The sequence below is a fragment of the Cavia porcellus genome, unplaced genomic scaffold (genome assembly GCF_034190915.1).
Source record: "Cavia porcellus strain 051 isolate PalLab524CR breed Dunkin Hartley unplaced genomic scaffold, mCavPor4.1 scaffold_1, whole genome shotgun sequence".
NCBI lineage: Eukaryota > Metazoa > Chordata > Mammalia > Rodentia > Caviidae > Cavia > Cavia porcellus.
This window is the reverse complement of record NW_026947484.1, coordinates 35325760-35345783: the sequence shown is the minus strand read 5'-3', so window position 1 is coordinate 35345783 and position 20024 is coordinate 35325760. Positions and strand designations below refer to the sequence as shown.

General features: G+C 36.5%; 1 protein-coding gene across 7 annotated transcripts in view; it reads right to left on the bottom strand.

The window, feature by feature from the left end:
• The window catches only part of Mia2 (MIA SH3 domain ER export factor 2), a 112629-nt gene that overhangs the window by 39421 nt on the left and 53184 nt on the right, over positions 1–20024 (bottom strand). For 5 of the 7 annotated variants that reach the window (XM_063246877.1, XM_063246883.1, XM_013154660.3 and 2 more), the window contains 10 exons: positions 19445–19471; positions 18822–18932; positions 17728–17799; positions 15903–16007; positions 12105–12227; positions 10005–10125; positions 8125–8171; positions 7052–7142; positions 4934–5072; positions 1348–1449 (listed from right to left, as the gene is read on the bottom strand). In XM_063246877.1, coding sequence (XP_063102947.1) covers positions 1348–1449; positions 4934–5072; positions 7052–7142; positions 8125–8171; positions 10005–10125; positions 12105–12227; positions 15903–16007; positions 17728–17799; positions 18822–18932; positions 19445–19471 — 938 coding nt within the window. The remainder of the gene's footprint in view (positions 1–1347; positions 1450–4933; positions 5073–7051; positions 7143–8124; positions 8172–10004; positions 10126–12104; positions 12228–15902; positions 16008–17727; positions 17800–18821; positions 18933–19444; positions 19472–20024) is intronic. The other 2 variants (XM_063246894.1, XM_063246870.1) reach the window with 1 other exon arrangement.

Sequence of the window (20024 nt, the reverse complement as noted above, 5' to 3'; positions counted from 1 at the left end):
TTTTAAACATGTATCAGGAGTACTTTACTGACCACCGCCCAGCTGCTCCAATCACGTTCCTCTCCACTCTTCCGATCCCTCGCTCAGTCCCCTGCCCTAGTATCCCAGACACCAGCTTCCTGCCCAGCCCTTTGCTCGGGTGATCTGTGCTATGTTTCCAATCTCGGTCTTCTTCATTTTCCCAATCTTTTTTTTTTTTTTTTTGTGCTTTTCTCATTCAGCATCTGACTACAGAGAGTCAGACTTATGTTTCCTCTTCCTACTTTCCTCCCTGCGCCTCTTAGATTTTTTGTAACTTCTCTCAGCCTCTGTGCTAGAAGCAAGCTCTGAAGCCAAGAGGCGCTGACCGCTGCTTCTCCTGAATGGCCATCACCATCATCTGAATCTGACCCAAGAGAGCGGGGATATTTCCTGCGGCGTTTCTTAAAAGTCTTAGATATTTCTTATTCTTTGAATGATGAGGCTGACACTCTTGCTCAAAGACATGCACAAAACCTTTAAATGTTCTTTTCTTTTCAGACTCTAGACTTATGTCCTCGAATGCTGGCTCTTCTACAAACCTCTCCCGAGCATCTTCCCAGATGGCACCCTGACCTAATTTTAACTTGAAGCCACCACTTGGTTCCAAGTCTAGCAAAGTTGCACGAAGTGTTCAGTATACAACTTTTCTTTTTTTTTTTTTTTTTAAGAAGTATGACCCTGGAAGATTTACTCAGATGCCAGGAATCTTAGTAGAATTCTAGGAAATTAACATCTTTTACAAGCTAAAATATTACTTATTACTTTATAAGACTAACAAAATAATTCTTTCTTTTGGTTAAAACCCAAACTTACTCTTCCCTAAGGTAAATCAAAATAACACAAATACTATATTCTGGTCACTATATACTATATTCTGAGGTTCTGCCAAAACCTCAGGATATACTATAGATGTTGTGGACACTATTATATTCTATTTCTTTTTTATTTCCTTGGATCTATTGAAAATTAACTTTATCAGGATGTTAACTATGGCTCACTGTTCTTTTTAAAATACACTGTAAAACTCGTTAGGATTGTATACATTCTTCTCATTTGAACCAAAAAGTAACAGATCTTAAAATTAATGTGTTTATACGTTTCTTGATATTAACATAAAACAGAATTGCTCATATTCAAATGTGAGGTTTAAAAATCACATATGCTTAAAAGAAAAATTCACTCTTCTGTGTAATTATATAAGAGCAAGAATTCTGAATGAAATAAAAATGTCATTTGGTTTTGGCTGCTTTATCTTTTTTCTATCACTGAATTTTTAGATACTCTACTCCCGCCCCCGCCCCAAAACAGAGTATTTATATTTAATACCTGTAGGTCTCCAGCTCTTCAACAGCATAGCTAATCTTTTCATCCAGTTTAGAAAGTTTCTCCTCTTTTTCTAGACGGGAATTTTCCTCTACTGTTAATTTCCTTAAAACAAGTGTTTTATTTCTTTTAATATGTGTCACAAAGTAATCAATTACATCTTTCTGATTTATCAAAACTGTTACCTCTAAAACAATTTTTAAAATACCACTACAAATATCACATGCAAGAAAAAAAAAGTAAGCATTTATGGTGTGGAATATTATAAACTTAACATAATACTGTATTCAGGACAGTAGTACTGAAATTATGGTCTCAAGCGTTCATGCCAGGCATGGTGGCACATGCCTGTAATCCTAGCACTCTGGAGGTTGAGACACGAGGATGCTACAAGTTAGAGGCCACCCTGGACTACACAGTGAGTTCAAGGTCAGCCTGAACTAGACCGTGAAACCTTGTCTCAAAAAGACAAAAAAAGTTTTCTGTATTAATTTATTGAAAAATAAGGTTATAAAGATAAATGCTAATAACTATTATGACTATCATTTATCAAGCTTTCTTTATAAAAAGCATTAAATGTTTTTAGACAAAAAAATTATCATCTAATAAACTGTTTCAATATTTTAAACTGGTAACAAAAAATAGGGATTAGGCTTCCATCAGTTCAGTAATAATAATAACAACAACAACAGAATAAACCCAAAGTGAATAATATTAGAAGCAGTACTAGTCCTACTTACTAATCTTAGTTTCTATTTGTTATTTTTTGAGACAAGGTCTCACTCCGTAATTCAGGCTGGTCTTGGATTCACCAAAATTCTCCTTCCTCAGCCTCGCAAGTGCTGGGATGATAGGAGTGTGCCACTACACCTGGCTATTCTTAGTTCTTTCAATAGCAGTAAGTAATTTACTAGCCATTAGTAGGTGCCATTAGTCTAGCACCACACCGAGCCATTCCCGTGGTAGCAACCCTATGGCACGTGTGACAGACACGGCAGGCTGTCTGGATCACGGCAAGCTCTAAAAGGCTAGCATCCCTGGACCAACCCTTTACAAGTGTTACCATATTTAACTACTACAACGCCTCTATAAGAAAGGTACTATTGTTACTCCTATTTTACAAAAGTGAAAATAAAACAGAAAAACAATGCTGGGTTCATTACTTAACAACAGAGATCTGCTGAGAAATGTGTCATTGGGCAATTTAGCCCCATTATATAAACATCAGAGTGAGCGTACTTACACAAACTAAGAGACTCATGACATCCTAGATGACATAATCTTACGGGCCGCCTTCACATGCAGAGCTCACTGCTGACCCATGTAACACACTGTGCTGTGTGACTGTAACCAGACCCAGGCAGAGGGCTCTCAAGTCCTCTGCATTACCCACACGGCTTCATGTAGTATCATTTATGCTATTCTCTCAAGAAATATTACTGAACAACATGGGAAAACACATATGGAACGCCAAACAGATGTCTCCTCTCTGTTATGAACTTTTAAAGGAATATTAGAAATTACTGGAAAAATAGCATAGGACACAAGTAAATGTTTTATATTTTATACATTACATGCATATTGCTTAGAAAGTACACCTGGAGAGCAACCTTTAGTAAATCCTTTAAGAAAACAAAGGTGTTGCCTTCAGAAAAGCGTGAAGGCATGAGAGCCCAGGTTCACGAGAAGGTGTGTCTCTGCAGACTGTACACTGGAGAAGGCCAGCAACCCTTGGAGCCCCTCCCCCAGGCCTGCGCTCTTATCTGCCCTCCCCTCGATTCTGAGAGGGCCTATCAAACGTAGAAATCACACTCTGAAAGGAATCTCAAGGAGACAACTAATGAACAACCGTATCTTCACATATTTAAAGCAACATACTAAGCTTGCAGTTCTACATTCATTTTTACTTCTCTGCAGTATTAAATTTGGAAAAGTGCTAGTAATGTAACATAGGTCTTGAAAACCACGGAGACATAAAACAACCACACTTACATTTCACTGGTGCGGGGAAGATTTTAAATCTAACATTTTACTGGTTCTGTCAACTCTCTATATTTCACTCTGAAGAGTAACTAGTACCATAATTCATTGAAGCTGAGCACTGGATAGTTTAAGAATGTGACATATAATATTTGGATAATTTAAAACATTTCAAATTAATCAATGAAATCACAATGCAAATAAACACAGACAGGATACTATTCAACCTCTCATTTTTGCTTTGAAAATCTACAGAAGAGAGCTTTTTTTCTTTGAAATGTAAATATATCTAATTAAAATCCCATATCAACCATATACAATTTATTCCCAAAAATTTACTCATTTTTTCTGCATTTCTGCCATCTCAAATAATGTCTTTTGTCCAAAGGTACTTCCAATACAGTGGTGCCTCAGTGCACAAACAATTCTCTCCATGATTCTGGTCACAAATTGAATCACACAAGAACCAAATCAATTTCCCCATAAGGCCAACACTAAACCTAACCACTGAAATTGATTTGGTTCTCATCGAATTCAGTTTGCAACCAGAATCATGAAAAGAATTGTTTGTACAGAGGTACCACTATATCCTGTACTGTAAATTAAAAAGAATAGACTATTCTTAGTTTTACTGATTAAATCCCTGAGGCTGTATTTCAAGTCTTTCATTTAGTCAGATTTATTTCTCTTCTATAACCTGTGAAGTCCAAAATGGCCCACAGGTCCATGATGAATGCAAGTTTTCATCTCTGAATTTTTTTTTTCATCTCTAAATTTAATCCAAATCACTGACATATATAGTGTGGCAGTGAATGAGCTAACCAACCACCCAATATCTTCACCTCACTAGAGCATTAACATTTTCTACCAACTTACAAGTATATACAGGATGTTCTTATCATTTATTCTAGTCACATTCCATGAAGTTGCCACAAGCCCTGAATTAACAAACACTAGATCACTGCTCCTAAGGGTAACATAAAATTAGGATCTTATTAGCCTCTGTTCACAATAACTTTATCAACCAATCTATACACAATCTTGCTTTATTTTACTTAAATGCATGTTGTCGATTTATTTACACTGTTCTCACAGTCAACGGTACTATAGCTCATACCTAACCAAGGTTTAGGTGATATGTATTTTCCCTGTAACATGTGTCATAGCCTTCATGTATTTCACAGTACTAGACAGTACTTGGACATCACGCTTAGGGAGAATTTTAAACAGCTAAATCATAAAAAAAAAAAGCATAAAAATGTTAAAGATGAGTCACTGAACACTACGAAAATGACTCCCATCCTACAGATTAAGAGTTGAAACAGGCAAGACAGAGTTTTAGCGTCAGCTGGGCAATTCAAACTTTGATAGTTTTTAACCCACACATGTTTTTGCCCACAAATGGCTGCAAAAGCTCTGCGAGAACTGATTTGAGGGTTACAAATAAATTTCATCAAGTACGCAAATCTGCATGTACAGACTCTACGAAAATGAAGCAAGAGGATTGCCATGAGTACCTAAAATACATGAGTTCAAGGCCAGCCTAAACTACACAGTTGACCCTACCTCAAAATAATAATGATAAAAACAACAATGTAATTTTTCTTACCTGTGGAGTTTCCTTTCATTCTCCTGATAGAGCTCAGTCATCAGTTCAAGTTTCTGCCGAAGCTTCTGATTCTCACTTGCAAGCTGTGTGTTTTCTGACTGCACTGATGCTTGTTCACTCTGGAGATTTTTAACACGATCTAAAGAAAATTTTGAAAACTCAAAGAAATAAATATTCTGAGTTGTACCCTAACATTTCAGAAAGAAAAAAATTGCTAAAAATACCAAAGTAATAATCTAACTTCAAACTCAATGGAAAATGTGTAAGGTATCTTGTTCATATTTTAATAACTGTAATATTTAACTAAGGAGCTATACAGACTTTGTTCTACTTTTTACTAGCATATCCTTGCTACACCCCAGAGTTACGTTCAGTTCGGGGAAACAGCACCTGTGTACAGCACACCTTCATCAGTTTCACTCCTCGCACCTCCCTCCCCCAGCACCAGCCCATTTCCAGCTACTGCCTCTCTGCTTCCTCAGTTTCTCCTTCACTTCACTCTTCTATCTGGCTTTAGATGTGTCATGTAAGAGGAATCATGCTATAGGTAACTTTCTGTGCCTCATCTTCTCTGACTTTTTTCACTCAACAGTAGGGCTCCAGATTCCACCCATTTTCTTAAAAATAACACTATCTTCCTAATCTTTCTGGCTGGGTGCTGAACATGTGTGGTAAGAGCGGACAACTATCTTATTCCTGATTTTACAGCGATGCTCCCAGTTTTTCTCCGTTCACTATGATGCTGTCTGTGATTGTCTATATACAGCTTTTATCAATTTGAAGTGAGGTTCTCCTATATCTGTTTTCATCAGGGTTTTTATCATGAAGTGATGCTACAGCTTATCAAATGCTTTTTCTATCTCTGCTGAGATGATTATGTGATTTTCTTGCCCTTGACTCTACTTATGTAATAATGTACTGAACTTACTGACTTACATATACTGAGCCATTCTTGTAAGCCCAGGATGAAGTCGGCTTGGTGTATGATCTCTTTAATAATTTGTTGAATTCTGTCTGTAGGTATCTTACGGGAAATTTTTGCAACTATGTTTATCAGGGATACTGACTTGTAGTTTTCTTTTTTTTGTTAAATACTTATAAAGCTTTAGTATCAGAGTAATACTGGCTTCATGGAATGAGTTCAAAAGTACTCCCTTTCAATTACGTGGAAAAGCTTGTAGAGTACTGATGCTAGTTCTTCTCTGAAATTGTGGTAAAATTCAGTGGTGAATCCACTGTGTCCTGGGCTTTTCTTAAATGTTAAAACGGGCTGGGGATATAGCACTGAGCTAAGGCCCTATATTCAATCCCCAAAAACAGGAAATACTTGGGTACTTTTATTAAAAATATAAACATTATTGGGGCTGGAGATTTAGCTCAGCGGCATAAGCACCTGCCTGGCAAGCAGGCAGTCATGAGTTCAATCCCTGGTACCGATAAAAAGGAAAAAGACAAAAAAAAAAAAAAAAAAAAAAATATATATATATATATATATATATATATATATACACACATATATAAACATTATCAGTAAAGTAAATAGAATTTACTTCTACAGGTCTAACATCCCTACTTATATGTAGTAATAAACATGGATTTATATTAAAGAAAGGAAACATATACAGCAAAAAGTACTGAAGATTGGTTTTGTAAAAAAATGTTTAAATTTTCAATTTGCTATTTCTTAACATTTAAAACTACACCAAATATGACACTCATAATAAATGGTTTTACATGTTTTCAAAATTATTCCACTTACTTCTCATAAATGTAAAATAAAATGAGAAAATACTACCAACAACAAAACTCAGGACTAATTTTCCACAATAATGGGGCTAGAGATTTAGCGCAGCAGCACAGCGCCTACCTGGCAAGCACAAGGTCCTGAGTTCGATTCTTGGTACCAAAAAAGAGATGGTTTCCACATATACTCACCAATAAATTGGATTTTTCCAAAATTGATTCAATAATTCATTCTCTAAAAAGAGATGTATTTAGTTTGTTTTTTTTTTTAAACCAGGAATCGAATTATCAACCTCACCATTGCCAGGCAAGTGTTTGTGTCACTGAGTTAAACCCCGGGCTTAGAAATATTTTTAAACTATGTAGACCACTTACCTGTAAACTCTTCCTTTGTTTTATCTATTTCGGATAGCTGTGTATAAATCTGGTTTCTTTCTCCTTCTAAGGATTTTAAAGAAGCATTTAACTTCAAAGAGCAAAAGAAGAAAAAAGTAACATTAAACAGTTAAACAAATAACAGCAGCAGCAGCAAAAACCCTCAATATGCCGCCCCAACCCTCCTGAAGCTATTTTATCACTCTAATAAAGTCATCACCTAGAAACCAACAATCCCTCCATGTCAGAAAGCTAGTAAAGTCACCGGATGACTATTTCTGAGACCAGGAATAGAGATCATCAGTACATGTTTTCTTACTGGGTGCTTAAAGAGTCACTATGTGCGTTCTGCGCCTTCAACACAAGTTTCCAGTTTTCCTATCACTTACCAAGACCTCACATAAAGAGCAGAGACCAAGACAGAAGAAAAACAAGTAAGCCAGAAGAAAACGAACTCAATATTTACTTCTCAAAACAGGATATGGTGCAGTAGAGATAAGAAACTACTAAGACCAAAAGAAAAAGAATGTACTAAGAGAAATCTAACATAAAATACAGTATGGTAAGCATTTAAAATATATTTATCATTTAAAGTAATGAGTAAACTTGAAAGTTTTTAATAGATTCTAAAACTTTTTAGTTTTTGAAGTTAAAAAAGTAAGTAACTGACAGAAATTTCTGATCACTTTTTAAATACACATAATGAGGACAATCAAATGGGCTTTTAAAATAGCTATTAGACAGGAGCCACAGCACACACCTCAATCCCAGTACTCGGAAGGCTGACACAGAAAGATGGGCACAAGCTCCAAGGCAAGCCTTAGCTACACAGTGAGCTCAAGGTCAGCCTGAATCACACTGCAAGATCCTGCCTCAAAAAACCAGAAAAGGGGCCAGGCACATCACTCATTGGCAAGTGCCTGCCTGGCAAGTGAGGTCCTGAGTTCAATTCCCGAGACGCACCAAAAAATAATAAAATAAATAATAAAACAGAGTAGCGACTAAGAATATACATGTTTAACCAATGTGCTGTTTCTTCATCCGTATTTTCATAGTTATGTGACAATACAAACCTTAGCAGCATAAATCAGTTTCTTCAAAGCTCCTTTTGGCTCATTATCTATAGTGAAAAATAAAACTACAATTAGTTGGAAAAGCAGCACAGTACACCAACAAATATCCAAATAACTATTAATCCACTCAAGTAGAACCCTGTAATTCCAGAATTTAGTACAAGGTAAAATGGTCTTTGTTCCCAGGAAGCTAAACAATAAAAGCACCAGGTATACCATAACATTTTAAAAAGTTCTTCTACATTAATTCCAAAAACAGACTTATAAAAAGGATTGAGTATCAACCTACATACAGACCACCATCTCAACTATTTCTGGCCTTTTATAGCACCCAAACTGAGTGGAATTATAACCCAAATAAAATAACAGTGAACAAGACTAAGTTCTACTAGAAACTTACTAGTTTCTTTTATGAGATAAGTAAAAATAAACATAGAACTTTATGACAATCCTCCCTTATTTACAGATGCACTGTGATTTCCAAATTGCATAAATGGTTGGAAAATACTAAATGGAAAATTCTATAAACAGATTATTTTAAATTATGCACTATGCTAAGTAGGACCTAGTGCTGTAATTCCATGCTGACCCAGCATTCCCTTCTTCCTAAGCCCTAAATCACCCATCTGGCCAGCGTATCCACGCTATATACACTGTCTGCCCATCAGTCACTCAACAGTCATCTCAGTTATCAGGTGACCTGCTGTAGCCTTATGAATAAGAGCAGTCATATCCACATAATTTTCCTGACAGTATACTGTTACAATTTTTCACTAGTGTTAAAATTCTCTTACTATAAACTGCACATTAAATATCATAGGCGTGTAGGCATGGAAGAAAACAACACATATAGTGATCAGTACCAAATGTTGTTGCAAGCACCTACTAGAGAGCGTGGATACCCGTTCCTGAGGACTACTACATATATTTACTTCAGAAGTATAACTTTCTTCCAACATATGAATACTATCATAAAAGAATATTTTACTTTTTTTAAAAAAAATCACACTTGCTACTCTTAATGACAGTGTTGATCATATAGCAGATCAGAGAAAAGAGAAAAGAAAGTCATAAAAGAGGAACAATCACTGGAGTGAACTGGGAGGAGCGCACAAGATAGCTGTGTACTATTTTTACTACTTCGTAGGAGTCTGAAATTATTTCAGAGATGGAGGTGTAAAGCACAGCTAGCTGGCTGTATAGTCATGAGAGTCCTTTGTAACCGTCCCAATTCCTGACACAAAAAAAAGGAGAGGGAGGAATGGAGCAGGGTTCATAAAAAGAAGATGTGTTATGTCCATGTGGCAACTCTCCATAATGAATGTAATCACCATGTAGTATAAATGGATGCTAACAAAAGTAATTTAAGAATAAAATTATATCAAAATAAAAAGATCTGTCGATAAGCCAAGGGCACGGTTTGAGAATCTAGTGAGTGGCTATAGTGAATTTAGCTCCTGCCAGTTTCAGAAGGCAACTAACAATGGCAATGACAATTTGAGACTGCTAAGATTAAAGTACTACAATCATCTGACTAAAGCAAAAAAAAAAAAAAATTAACATAAATTATTAAGCACAAGAAAAGAGCACTGAGATGATCCAATTTTAGAAACTGTTGCAATGAAGGCACACATAACACAGAGAGAACAGAGGGACGGAAGCTGTTAAGTTTGAGGAGCTGAAGAAAGATTTCCTAGAAAGGCAGTAATCCAGCTAAAACTGAACTGGTGGGATGGACAGAGAGACAGACGGTGTTTCAGACAGACAGACAGACAGAATATGCTCAAGTACAGGTAGATAAGGAACAGGGTACACAGGGGAAACAAAAAGGAAGCAGAACTCGTCACCACTTTAGCAAAGAGGGTGATCATGACTAATACCTATGTGGGCACCATCTGCTGATTCACTCCTCATGTCCAGCTCCAAGTTACCATCGTCCGGCACGTCCTCTCCAAGCACAGCAGCCCAGTCTTTCATCTTTAACAAGTGTTCAGTCAGAGACTTGACATTTAACAAACGAGAAAAGCAAAGAGAGAGGGTAACGCCTTATGCTAACGGCTTTACACCTTACCAACCACAGCAGTAGTTCAAAACCAAACCATGTAAATAACAGTACACAACTACTTATTTTCTGTTATTAAAATACATAGTTTCTATTACTAACTATAAAATGTATTGCCAAATATGCTAAACGACTATGAAGTATAAAATATTTCCTATATGACATTTCCCACATGTCACAAATAAAACTGGCATTAACATGGGAGTGAAATTTGGTTTTGTTTTTTTGTGGGGGAAGTGAATTCTATGTGAAGCTGCCAGTGAGACAAAATGATCACAGATTTTTACTTGACTCATTCAATTAAACAACTAGCTAAGGAATTCAGTTGATAAAGAAAAAGACATTGTGGATGAGAATTAAAATGAGAGTATTAAGTTTTACAACAGTGCTTCAAATCTTGGATAAAGGACACTTTTCTAACACTGTAATCAAATGGTTACATCCTGCTCTGAAGTTTTCACCTTTCAACTTCATCCCTCTCTTCAAGGTTTATGGCAAAAACAACACACATTACATTTTTGAGTGGTGCTTAGGGAATCACAGCTCATTCTTCTGTTTAGGAAGAATCCCAAGCCCTTTAGGTAGAGTAAGTTTAGGAGAAAAAAAAGCACACTCATCCCTCAGTACTCAGAGGAAATCGGTTCCAGGCTCCCATCTCTCCCATGATGGATACCAAAAGCCACGGACACTCAAGTTCCTCATAAAAAAGGCATAGTGTTTGCTCCTAACTTACACATATTTTCCTGATACTTTGAATCAACCCTAGAGCGCATATAATACCTAATACAGTGTAAATCCTAGTAATCTTTTGCTATACTTTATTGCTCAGGGAATAAATAATGACAAGGAGAAACTGTGTTCAATACAGATGCAATTTGGGGAAATTTTGATCTATGGTTGGTTGAAGTCACAATTTTGGAATCTGTGGATAGAGGGGCAACATCTGGCAAATCATAAATAAAATTCCTGAAGCTAGTATCTTGACAATATTTTCGTAGCAACAAGACTAGCATAAATCTATAGCAATACCCATTTTACTGTATAGATTACTGAAAGTTTTTCATCTTGTCATTGATACTCACAGTGAGTATTTATATGTACTATGAAAGTTTAAAATTTAAAAAAGAAATGGGGCATAGTGACTCACGCCTGCAATCCCAGCAGTCTGGGAGGCATAGGCAGTAGAATCACAAGGCTGAGCTCAGCTTGGGCAACTTAGCAAGAACCTGTCTCAAAATACAAAAAATAAGTTGTGGGGATGTAGCTTGGTGGGAAGGCCCTGGGTTTAATCCGGTACAGGCTGGCAGGGGCTGTGGTAGGGAGTAATACGCAGGAAAAAGGGGCTGGCAAAGGGAAAACGGGCAGGAGAAAGTCAGACCAACACTGCGAGCAGCACCAACTACTTTATTCCTATTATTACAGTCAAACTCCAGTTAAGTTTATTTTTTAAAAGGTTTCTATCTCTATGGAAGTACAGAATATCAGCAATTCAGACATTAAAGACATTCAGTCAATAAATATCACTTTGTCTATCCTGTTTCTCATACTCTTTCCAACCTCTTACCAGCAGAGAGATGGCAGCCTAAAAAGAAAAGGTAAAACCCATCATTCTTTTCCCTTAAGTGCCCAGAGTAAGATAATACAGAGACAAAATGAGGGCTGGGGATTTAGCTCAGTGGTCAGCACAGGCCTGGCATGAGGTCCTGAGTCCGATTCTCAGTATTAAAAAAATAAATAAATAAAAATCACACACAATGGACATACAGAATACTGATGTACATGATCTTTAAATCTTGAAGAAGTATTTAAAAGTCTACCCAAACACTTAATGAAAACAAAAGCTGCCAACAAAGAGTGTTAAAATTTCAGAGTCAGTATTCTCGCCGACTCAGTCACGAAAACTGTGATAGCTACTTACCTTGATGCGACTGTCTTTATCACTTAGAACTTGTTCTACACACACTTTGGCGTCTTCAAATGTTACTTTCTGCTTTTTAAGCTCATTTACTTGTTCTTTCCACATTTCCAATTCTTGTAAAAGCTGAAATTGAAAAAATAACTAAGAAACCAACTTCTCTCATCACACTTACGTACAGATACACTTATCTGTATGTCTGGGTATATCACTAAGACATTAATCACTTTTTACCCAAGCACCACTCAGGCAGTGCATCTGTTTACATACTGTCCAGAGCATCAATTGGACAGAGGTCATTTCATCCAGGGATTCTTGTATTGAATAAATTTCATAAAATTGTCACTTTTATATTTCCCGTTATGTCGTCTTATAAAAATTAATTGAAAGAAGACATTCTGCCCCTCTCGTGAGCCAGCAGCAGTTATGCTGGGCCAGGAAGAGAAACAAGAAGCCAATTCACCCTTCCCGTGAGCCAGGTGGCATGCAGGCTGGGAGACAAGACCACCACCACCACCACTGCTGCCGGGAGAAAATCAGCTCACTCAGAGGCTGGGTTGATAACAACTAAGGTATAAAAACAATTTAATTCTTATACTGTCTGACTTTGCAGTAGTCCGAGCATCTATTTAGAGGATAACAATATGCAGTAGAGAAACTATGAGGAATTTCTTTCTGCATTGGGGGCGGGGGGTCTTTTCTGAGGCTGAGTTTCATTATATGGTTCAGGCTGACCTTGAACTCACTATGTAGCCCAGGCTGGCTTTGAACTCACAGTGATCTCCTGCCTCAGCCTCCTGAGTGCTGGGATTACGATGTATACCACCATGCCCAGCTTTCTGTCTTGTTTTTGAAATCTAATATTATCTTTTTATTTTGTTTCATTTTATTACTTTGCTTTCTTCAGCGTTCTGATTGGTTTTACTCTGTTTTGTTTGATTTTATTATGTCTGATGGTATGGGTGGCAATTTTGAAGATAACAAAAAGCATGATAGTAACCACTGTTGATTTTCTATTATCCTGGTTTAAAATCACTTACACTGTTTTGTTTTGATTGGCTTTATTCTCTCTTTTTCTGGCTGGTTTTATTCTCTTTAAAATAAAATTTTAAAAAATTAAAAATGCAATTTTTAGCCATCCTGAATTTAAATCACTGGACGAATACATGGTTAAGAAGAACAGAATGCTGTTTTCAAACAACTTTCAAAATAAAAGTAGTGTAAAATAACAGGCATTTAAGCATTCTTTAACTGACTTACAAAATAAATTTATATCAAAGAAAAGGGTTCCCAGCAGTACAAATGTGTTACATTTGGTAAGGGTTTTCTTCTTTCTGCGATGTGCATGTGTGTGTGCTAGGATTGAACGCAGGGTCTCATACGTGCTGTTCCTGAACTGCATTCCTAGCTCTTTCACAACTTTGATTTTGACTCTTCTCACTGAATTGCTCAGGCTAACCTCAAACTTGCAATCCTCCTGCCTCAGCGTCCTAGGTAGGTAGGATTACAGACATGTGCCACCACAGCAAGTAATTTGGTCTTTTCTTGCATTCCTTATGTCACATGTAACACACCATATCTACCTCCATTAAGATTTTTTATATGATTATATTCTTGCAAGTGGAAAATATCAAAGAAAAAAATGAAAAGTTCCAAAGAGATTAAAAAATGACATTTTCAAGCAATTATCATTTAAACTATCTCCCTAAAAGTACGGAATCATTGAGGTGCATTTCCCAGAATTGAATCGAGAGAAGTTTCCAGACTGCAAGTGCCCAACCCGATGTATGAAAGTCACACTCCATTTTGTAATTTCAAGGAAATGGAAACAATGAAAAGATACTAAAAGATCCCAGGGAAGAAAAAAATAGATAACAAAAAAGATGTTCTATAATCTGCATAGCATTTGACTTCTCAAAAGTAATAATGAAAAGTGAAGATGATGGAACAAAGACATCAAAACATCATGGAAGAAAAGAAAATTCCAATCCATAATATTCAACCAAAGTATCAGTAAACAGGAGAGAAAAACAAGACACGTGCAAGTATGAATTAACCAAAGAAGAGAAAAATCATAAGCACAAGAAACAGAAGATCTAACCCAGGAGAAAGGTAACGGAATCTAGGCACAGAGGCACATGCCCGTAATCCCAGCACTTGGGAGGCTGAGGCAGGTGGACCTCCATGCATTAAAGGTCAACCAGGGCTACCTAGTGAATTCAAGGCCAGCCTCAAGTGCACAGCAAAGACCCTGTCCCAAAAGACAACAGAATCCTCAGGATGGGAGTGAAGTAAACTCTCAGGACAACAGAGGCCTAACAAAGCTACAAAATAAATTCTTACTGGACCAAGAGAATGGATGGCCTCAAGAACTGCTTTAAATAAAAACACTGAAATTATCAGATTAATCAAACCATTTAAATGCATGAATATGACATCTGTGCCTCCAAAAGGCAATGCACAGATGAGTTACATATTACAGGTAACAACTGTTAACTAAAAGAAAGATAGAATGTTAGTTGTGATCAGGAGAACCACATGGCTCAGATTAAGTAATCATAATATAATCACTGAAAAATTTTTCCACTGAAAAACTGTAACTTTACTGGGAAAAAAGGAGGGGAGAAATGGATGTAGATGTGTGAAGTGTCTGTGTAAGTGAGGGAGGAAGAGAATACACGTTAAATCCTCATTTGACCTGCCACCAGAATTTCTTCTACCTTAGGCTCCAGACTGACAACTTCAATAACCCTCACCGCTATTCTCTGCACGTCCTTCAGTCTGGCAGAGGAGCTCGTGCTCAACTCTGCGACGATGCTGCACACTGGGTTACCTGCATTCCTAGAGGAAGACGGCAGCAGAGGCATACACATTTATATCCTAAACACACAGAAATCAAAGTATGCAAGGGTGTCTGTCCTGCTACATGCTGTGCAGGAAAAGCCTACTCCTGGGAGAGGGGAAGAAAGGAAGGAAGGAAGGGGAAGGCGATGAAAAAGGAATGAAGAAGTGCTATGTGCCTGCACCACCTCCTCACCAGGGATTCCAGCACTATGTACCGCAAATGTGTAGTCATTAACTAAAACTGAAGAAAAATAAACTGTCTTAAACTGTAACCTAATCTCTGAATAGGATACAGCAAGGTAAGCTTTCCAATTGCCAGTCTGACGGCCAGGTGTGGTGGCACAGGCCTGTAATCCCAGCACACGGGAGGCTGAGGCAAGAGGATCACCTCAAATTCTAGGCCAGCCTGGGCTATCCAGTGAGTTCAAAACTGGCCTGAGAGGCCGGGTGTGGTGGCACACACCTGTAATCCCAGCACTCAGTAGGCTGCATTAGGCAGGACTATTGCGAGTTCAAGACCAGCCTGGGTTACAAAGCAAGCTCAAGGCCAACCTGAACTGTATAAAGAGACCCTGTCTAAAAAAAAAAAAAAGAAATGCTACTCTGCTTTTTGCTACATGGAGGTTAAAAATCAGATTTCTTTTTTTACGCTTTATATTCTAAAAGAGGTAGCTAACTTCTAGAATACTGCCTCTGGTCCTCAAGGACAATGTTGTTTTCTTGAATAGGCTAATTATCATGTTGAGAACTGATTTGTGATTTTACTGGCAGTAAGCAATATATTTAAGAACATCTTGACCCTTGCTAGTCTCCTAATCCTGATTTGTTATAGCTACCAAAAACCTCCACGTGCAGTTCAAAAAGCTTATACTTACCCCTAGCAGGGATCGGTCATGAGTGTGGCCAGGCTGTCTGTAATTACATATTCACAAGACGAAGAGTCTCCAGAGTACAAACCTGTTTTTGGCTTTCCTGAAGTTGAGAATTTTCATTCATTGCATCCTTTATTGCTCCCCTAAGTCGCTCTTCGTTGATTTGAAATATTTTGAAGGTTGTTTTGGCCTGAGCAAAAAAATAGCTATAGAGTACAACAATCCAGCAAATGCCCATTTTACATTCTCCTTCAACCATGATATTTATTTATTTCTTTATTTTTAATTTTATTTAAGGAGAAAAAGAAAAAAAGCAGAGAAAGGGTACAAGTTATACAGATTTACAGAAAAAAATAAACAGCAGGAAATCACTAGTTAATGGATTACATATTGTCATTTTAGAAATAATTGTTTAAGTTAAAAATTAAAGCTTATAAAGTGGACATTCCAACAGTGAGACTGCAAACAGTTCTGTTCAATGATCCAACAAAACTCAGTAATAACATTATCTATGTTATACACTTATATATACATGCAGTTATATCATTTAAAGCACTTTCTTTTCCTCTCTTTTGTACAATGACAATTACATATTTTGGGTTTTGTTGCTCCCACAGTTATTACTTTTTTGGAAGAGAGTAGAACCAAATGTGACATAACAGAACAGAGTCAGTCAAATCAAAAGGGTGGACATAATAGATAATGTAAAAGCATAATACAAGGTGATCAACAATGGTTACCATAATGCCTCCCGCTATCTCTAATAGAATTGCCTATATCATCAGTTATAATAAAATTGAACAAAACAGTAAAGAACAAAACCAGCAAAACCAAAACATTGGAGATATTATAGGTCTTCAAAAGTAGATAAAAGTCAACGAGAATGGGCATCATAATGAATCCCACTATCTTCACAGCTGTTGCCTAAACTTTCAAACCTGGTATTATCAAGCAAAACAGAATAGGGAGACATCAGTCAAAAACAAGATGGTGAGAACAATACAGGGCTTTAAATCAATGGAAAGTCAAAGTGGGTTACTATAATATATCCTGCTATTTTTTTTATTTATTTTTCCCTTAATTAAAAGCCATGATATTTAAACAAAGACAAATGTTTGCCAATATTGATAGCAAAGTCATTAATTTAGAGAAAAATAAGGGTCTATTCTTGACTCTGCTGCCAATTTGCCAAGTAATCTTAAACAAATGGTTTCACCACTTACAACCTTCTACGTGTTGTGCAATAAATTCTGTTACCTATTTACTTTGTGTCTCCATGACTAAAAATTAAACTCCATGGAGTTTGTCTGTTAGTGTTAAGTGGCATACACCTTTAATACTGTTCAGTAGATCATCATCATAATAATAATAATAAATACTTACCCAGTGGGGAAACAAAAACTTTTGAAGTACTTCATGTAAAAAAAAATACATATCTAAGATCTGTATCTCAAATCCTAATATAGTATCTTATATCTTAATAATAAAAATAGTTAAATTGTTTTTAAAAAGAAAAAAATTAAAATTTCAAAACATCAGGGAAAAATAGTAAAATTAAAACAATTTTCACCTTATGGTAACCATTTTGGATTTACTATTATCTTATTTTGAAGTCTTGTATTGCATCCATTGTTTTGTTTTTATTGGTTTTATCCTGTTCTGCTCTGCTTGACTTTTTTTAATGTCTGAAGGTATCTGCAGCTATTTGGGAGACAGCAGGAGGCATTAAGGTAACCACTGTTGATTTCCTATTATTTTGAAGTCCTGTGTCACTTACACTGGTTTGTTTTGATTGACTTTGGTCTGTTTTGTTTTGCTTGGTTTTATGGTCTTTAAAATAAAAAATTTTTTAAAATGAAAAAAAAAATTTTTTTCACACACAATAGATTCACTAGACTAATTCAACTTACTTCAGCTACTTGCGCTTTGAGGGATTTTGATTCATCTTCTAGAGCCCATATCTTTTCTGAAACATTGGCCTTCTGCAAAGACAGAACTAATCAATAAGAAAGAATTCACTAACCATTATACATACATATAGTATGCTGCTAACCTAACACTCGTGATTCATAAGTGAGGGCTCAGATCAACTGCTCAGTTAACTTACCATACACTGAAAGGGATTTTATACTAAGTTATGTAACTATCTCATGTACTCACACAATTTCAAGGTAAGTCCACTAATATCACATTTTATTAAATGACCTCACACACATCAATATTTTCCTTAAGTCAAATTTTAAAATAAAAAGACAAATGTTTGCTATATGTAATTTACTATGTATGTGCTGATTTAATTTAAATTCTCTTAGTTACTTCTACAGCAGAAAATGTCATTAAGAACATGTGTTGAGAGCTGGATGTGGTAGCACAGGCCTGTAATTCCAGCACTCAGGAGGCTGAGATGAAGGATGGCTGAGACCAACCTGGACTACATTAAGAGTTCAAGGCCATCCTAAACTACACAGTGTGACTTTGTCGCAGGGGAAAAAAAAAAAACATGAGCATGCATGAAACTCAAGATAACTTCTAGGAAATGAAGGACATATTTGAAAAATTTTGCTTTCTACTTTACAACCTTCTATATTCTTTGCAGTTTTTGCTGTTGTTTTAGTTTGGTTTGGTTTTTGTTTTTGCTTTTTGGATTTTGGGTTTTTTTCATCTTTTTGAGACAGGGTCTCACTATGCAGGTCAGGCTGGCCTTGAGCTCACTTCCTAGTCCAGACTGGTCTGGAACTTGCAATGATCCTCCTGCCTCAGCCTTCCTAGTGCTGGGATTACAGGCGTGAGCCACCACACCCGGCTCCTTTGCACTGTTTTTTACAGTGCATGTAATATTTTAACCAACATCATATTAATTTTTAAAACTCAAAACTTTCTTTCCAGGACAAGGGATGCAGCTCAGCGGCACAGCACCTGCCTGGCAAGTGCAAGGTCATGAGTTTGATTTGAGGAAACAAAAAAACCTTTCTTTCCCTGATATGCTCAAATACAAAAGCCTTACCAATTCTTCCTGTTCAGAATGTGTAGATTCCTCATCTTTAAGCTCTTTTTCTAGAAAGAATATTTCATCGTCAAGCTTAGATTTGTTCCTATCCAGTTCTTCACAGGTTTCCTAAAATAGAAAGCACACTTGTCAGACAGCCATGGGAACTCTGGGTTAGGGTAAATCAGATAGTACAATCAAATGTATGTGTAGTTTATATATTTGCTCATTTTTGCAATACTAAAATAATAGCAATTCTAGCAGCAGTCATCAAACTTGCGTAAGGAATCAGCAAATATTTCAGGCCACATAATCTCTGTCATAGTCAACCATATCATTGTCATCAACAACAAAGACAATGAACATGGCTATGTTCCAATAAGATTTGATTCACAAAAAAATGGCAGAAACTCTACTATGCAGTTTGCCAGCCTGTTCTAAAGCATGTTGAAAAGCATACTAAGGAAAATATGAGAAATAAATCCAATTCCATATAAAAACATAAAAAATAAAACCAATTAAGGTTGCATCATGGTAATAGTCCCCATTGAATTACGACATATTTCCTATAAACTTCTTAATTTAAAGTGATTCATGATTAGATTATTCCAAATGAATTTTAAATACTATAATAAACATACCTCTGATATTTGTGATCCTTCATCAAACTTGTTTTTAAAAAATAATAAACCAAAAGATAGTACAGTAATTAAAAAACTTGTTTACAAAAACTTCCTCAAATCTGCCTACCTCATTATAGGAATTCTTCAACTTGAACCTAAATGATCCTACTGGTTGGTTTTTTTGGTTTGTATTACTACATTTGCAATACATGCATTTACAATCACCTTGCAGGAGGTGCGTTCACATACCACAGACTGGTTCTTTTCCTTGGTTCCCGTCCTCCTCTCTCCTTCCCGCCTCCCCAAGTCCCCTCTCCACTGTTGATCTCGCTGATGTTATTAATCTTATCTCATGTATGTGACACACAATGCTTACACTGGTTGAGGCTATCAGGTTCCTGTGCATGGCGTATCTTCCCTCTCCACTTTTTCTTGTCCTCCGTCTCCAGGATTGTTTGGTTTTTATGTACACAGTTAACCATCTAACTTTCTAAGAACTATATCATCTTAGAGTTTATATTCAATTATATTTCTATTCCTAAAAAGAAGTTTGTAAAATTACTAAAACTAGTCAGGTATGGTGGCGCGCATCTGTAAT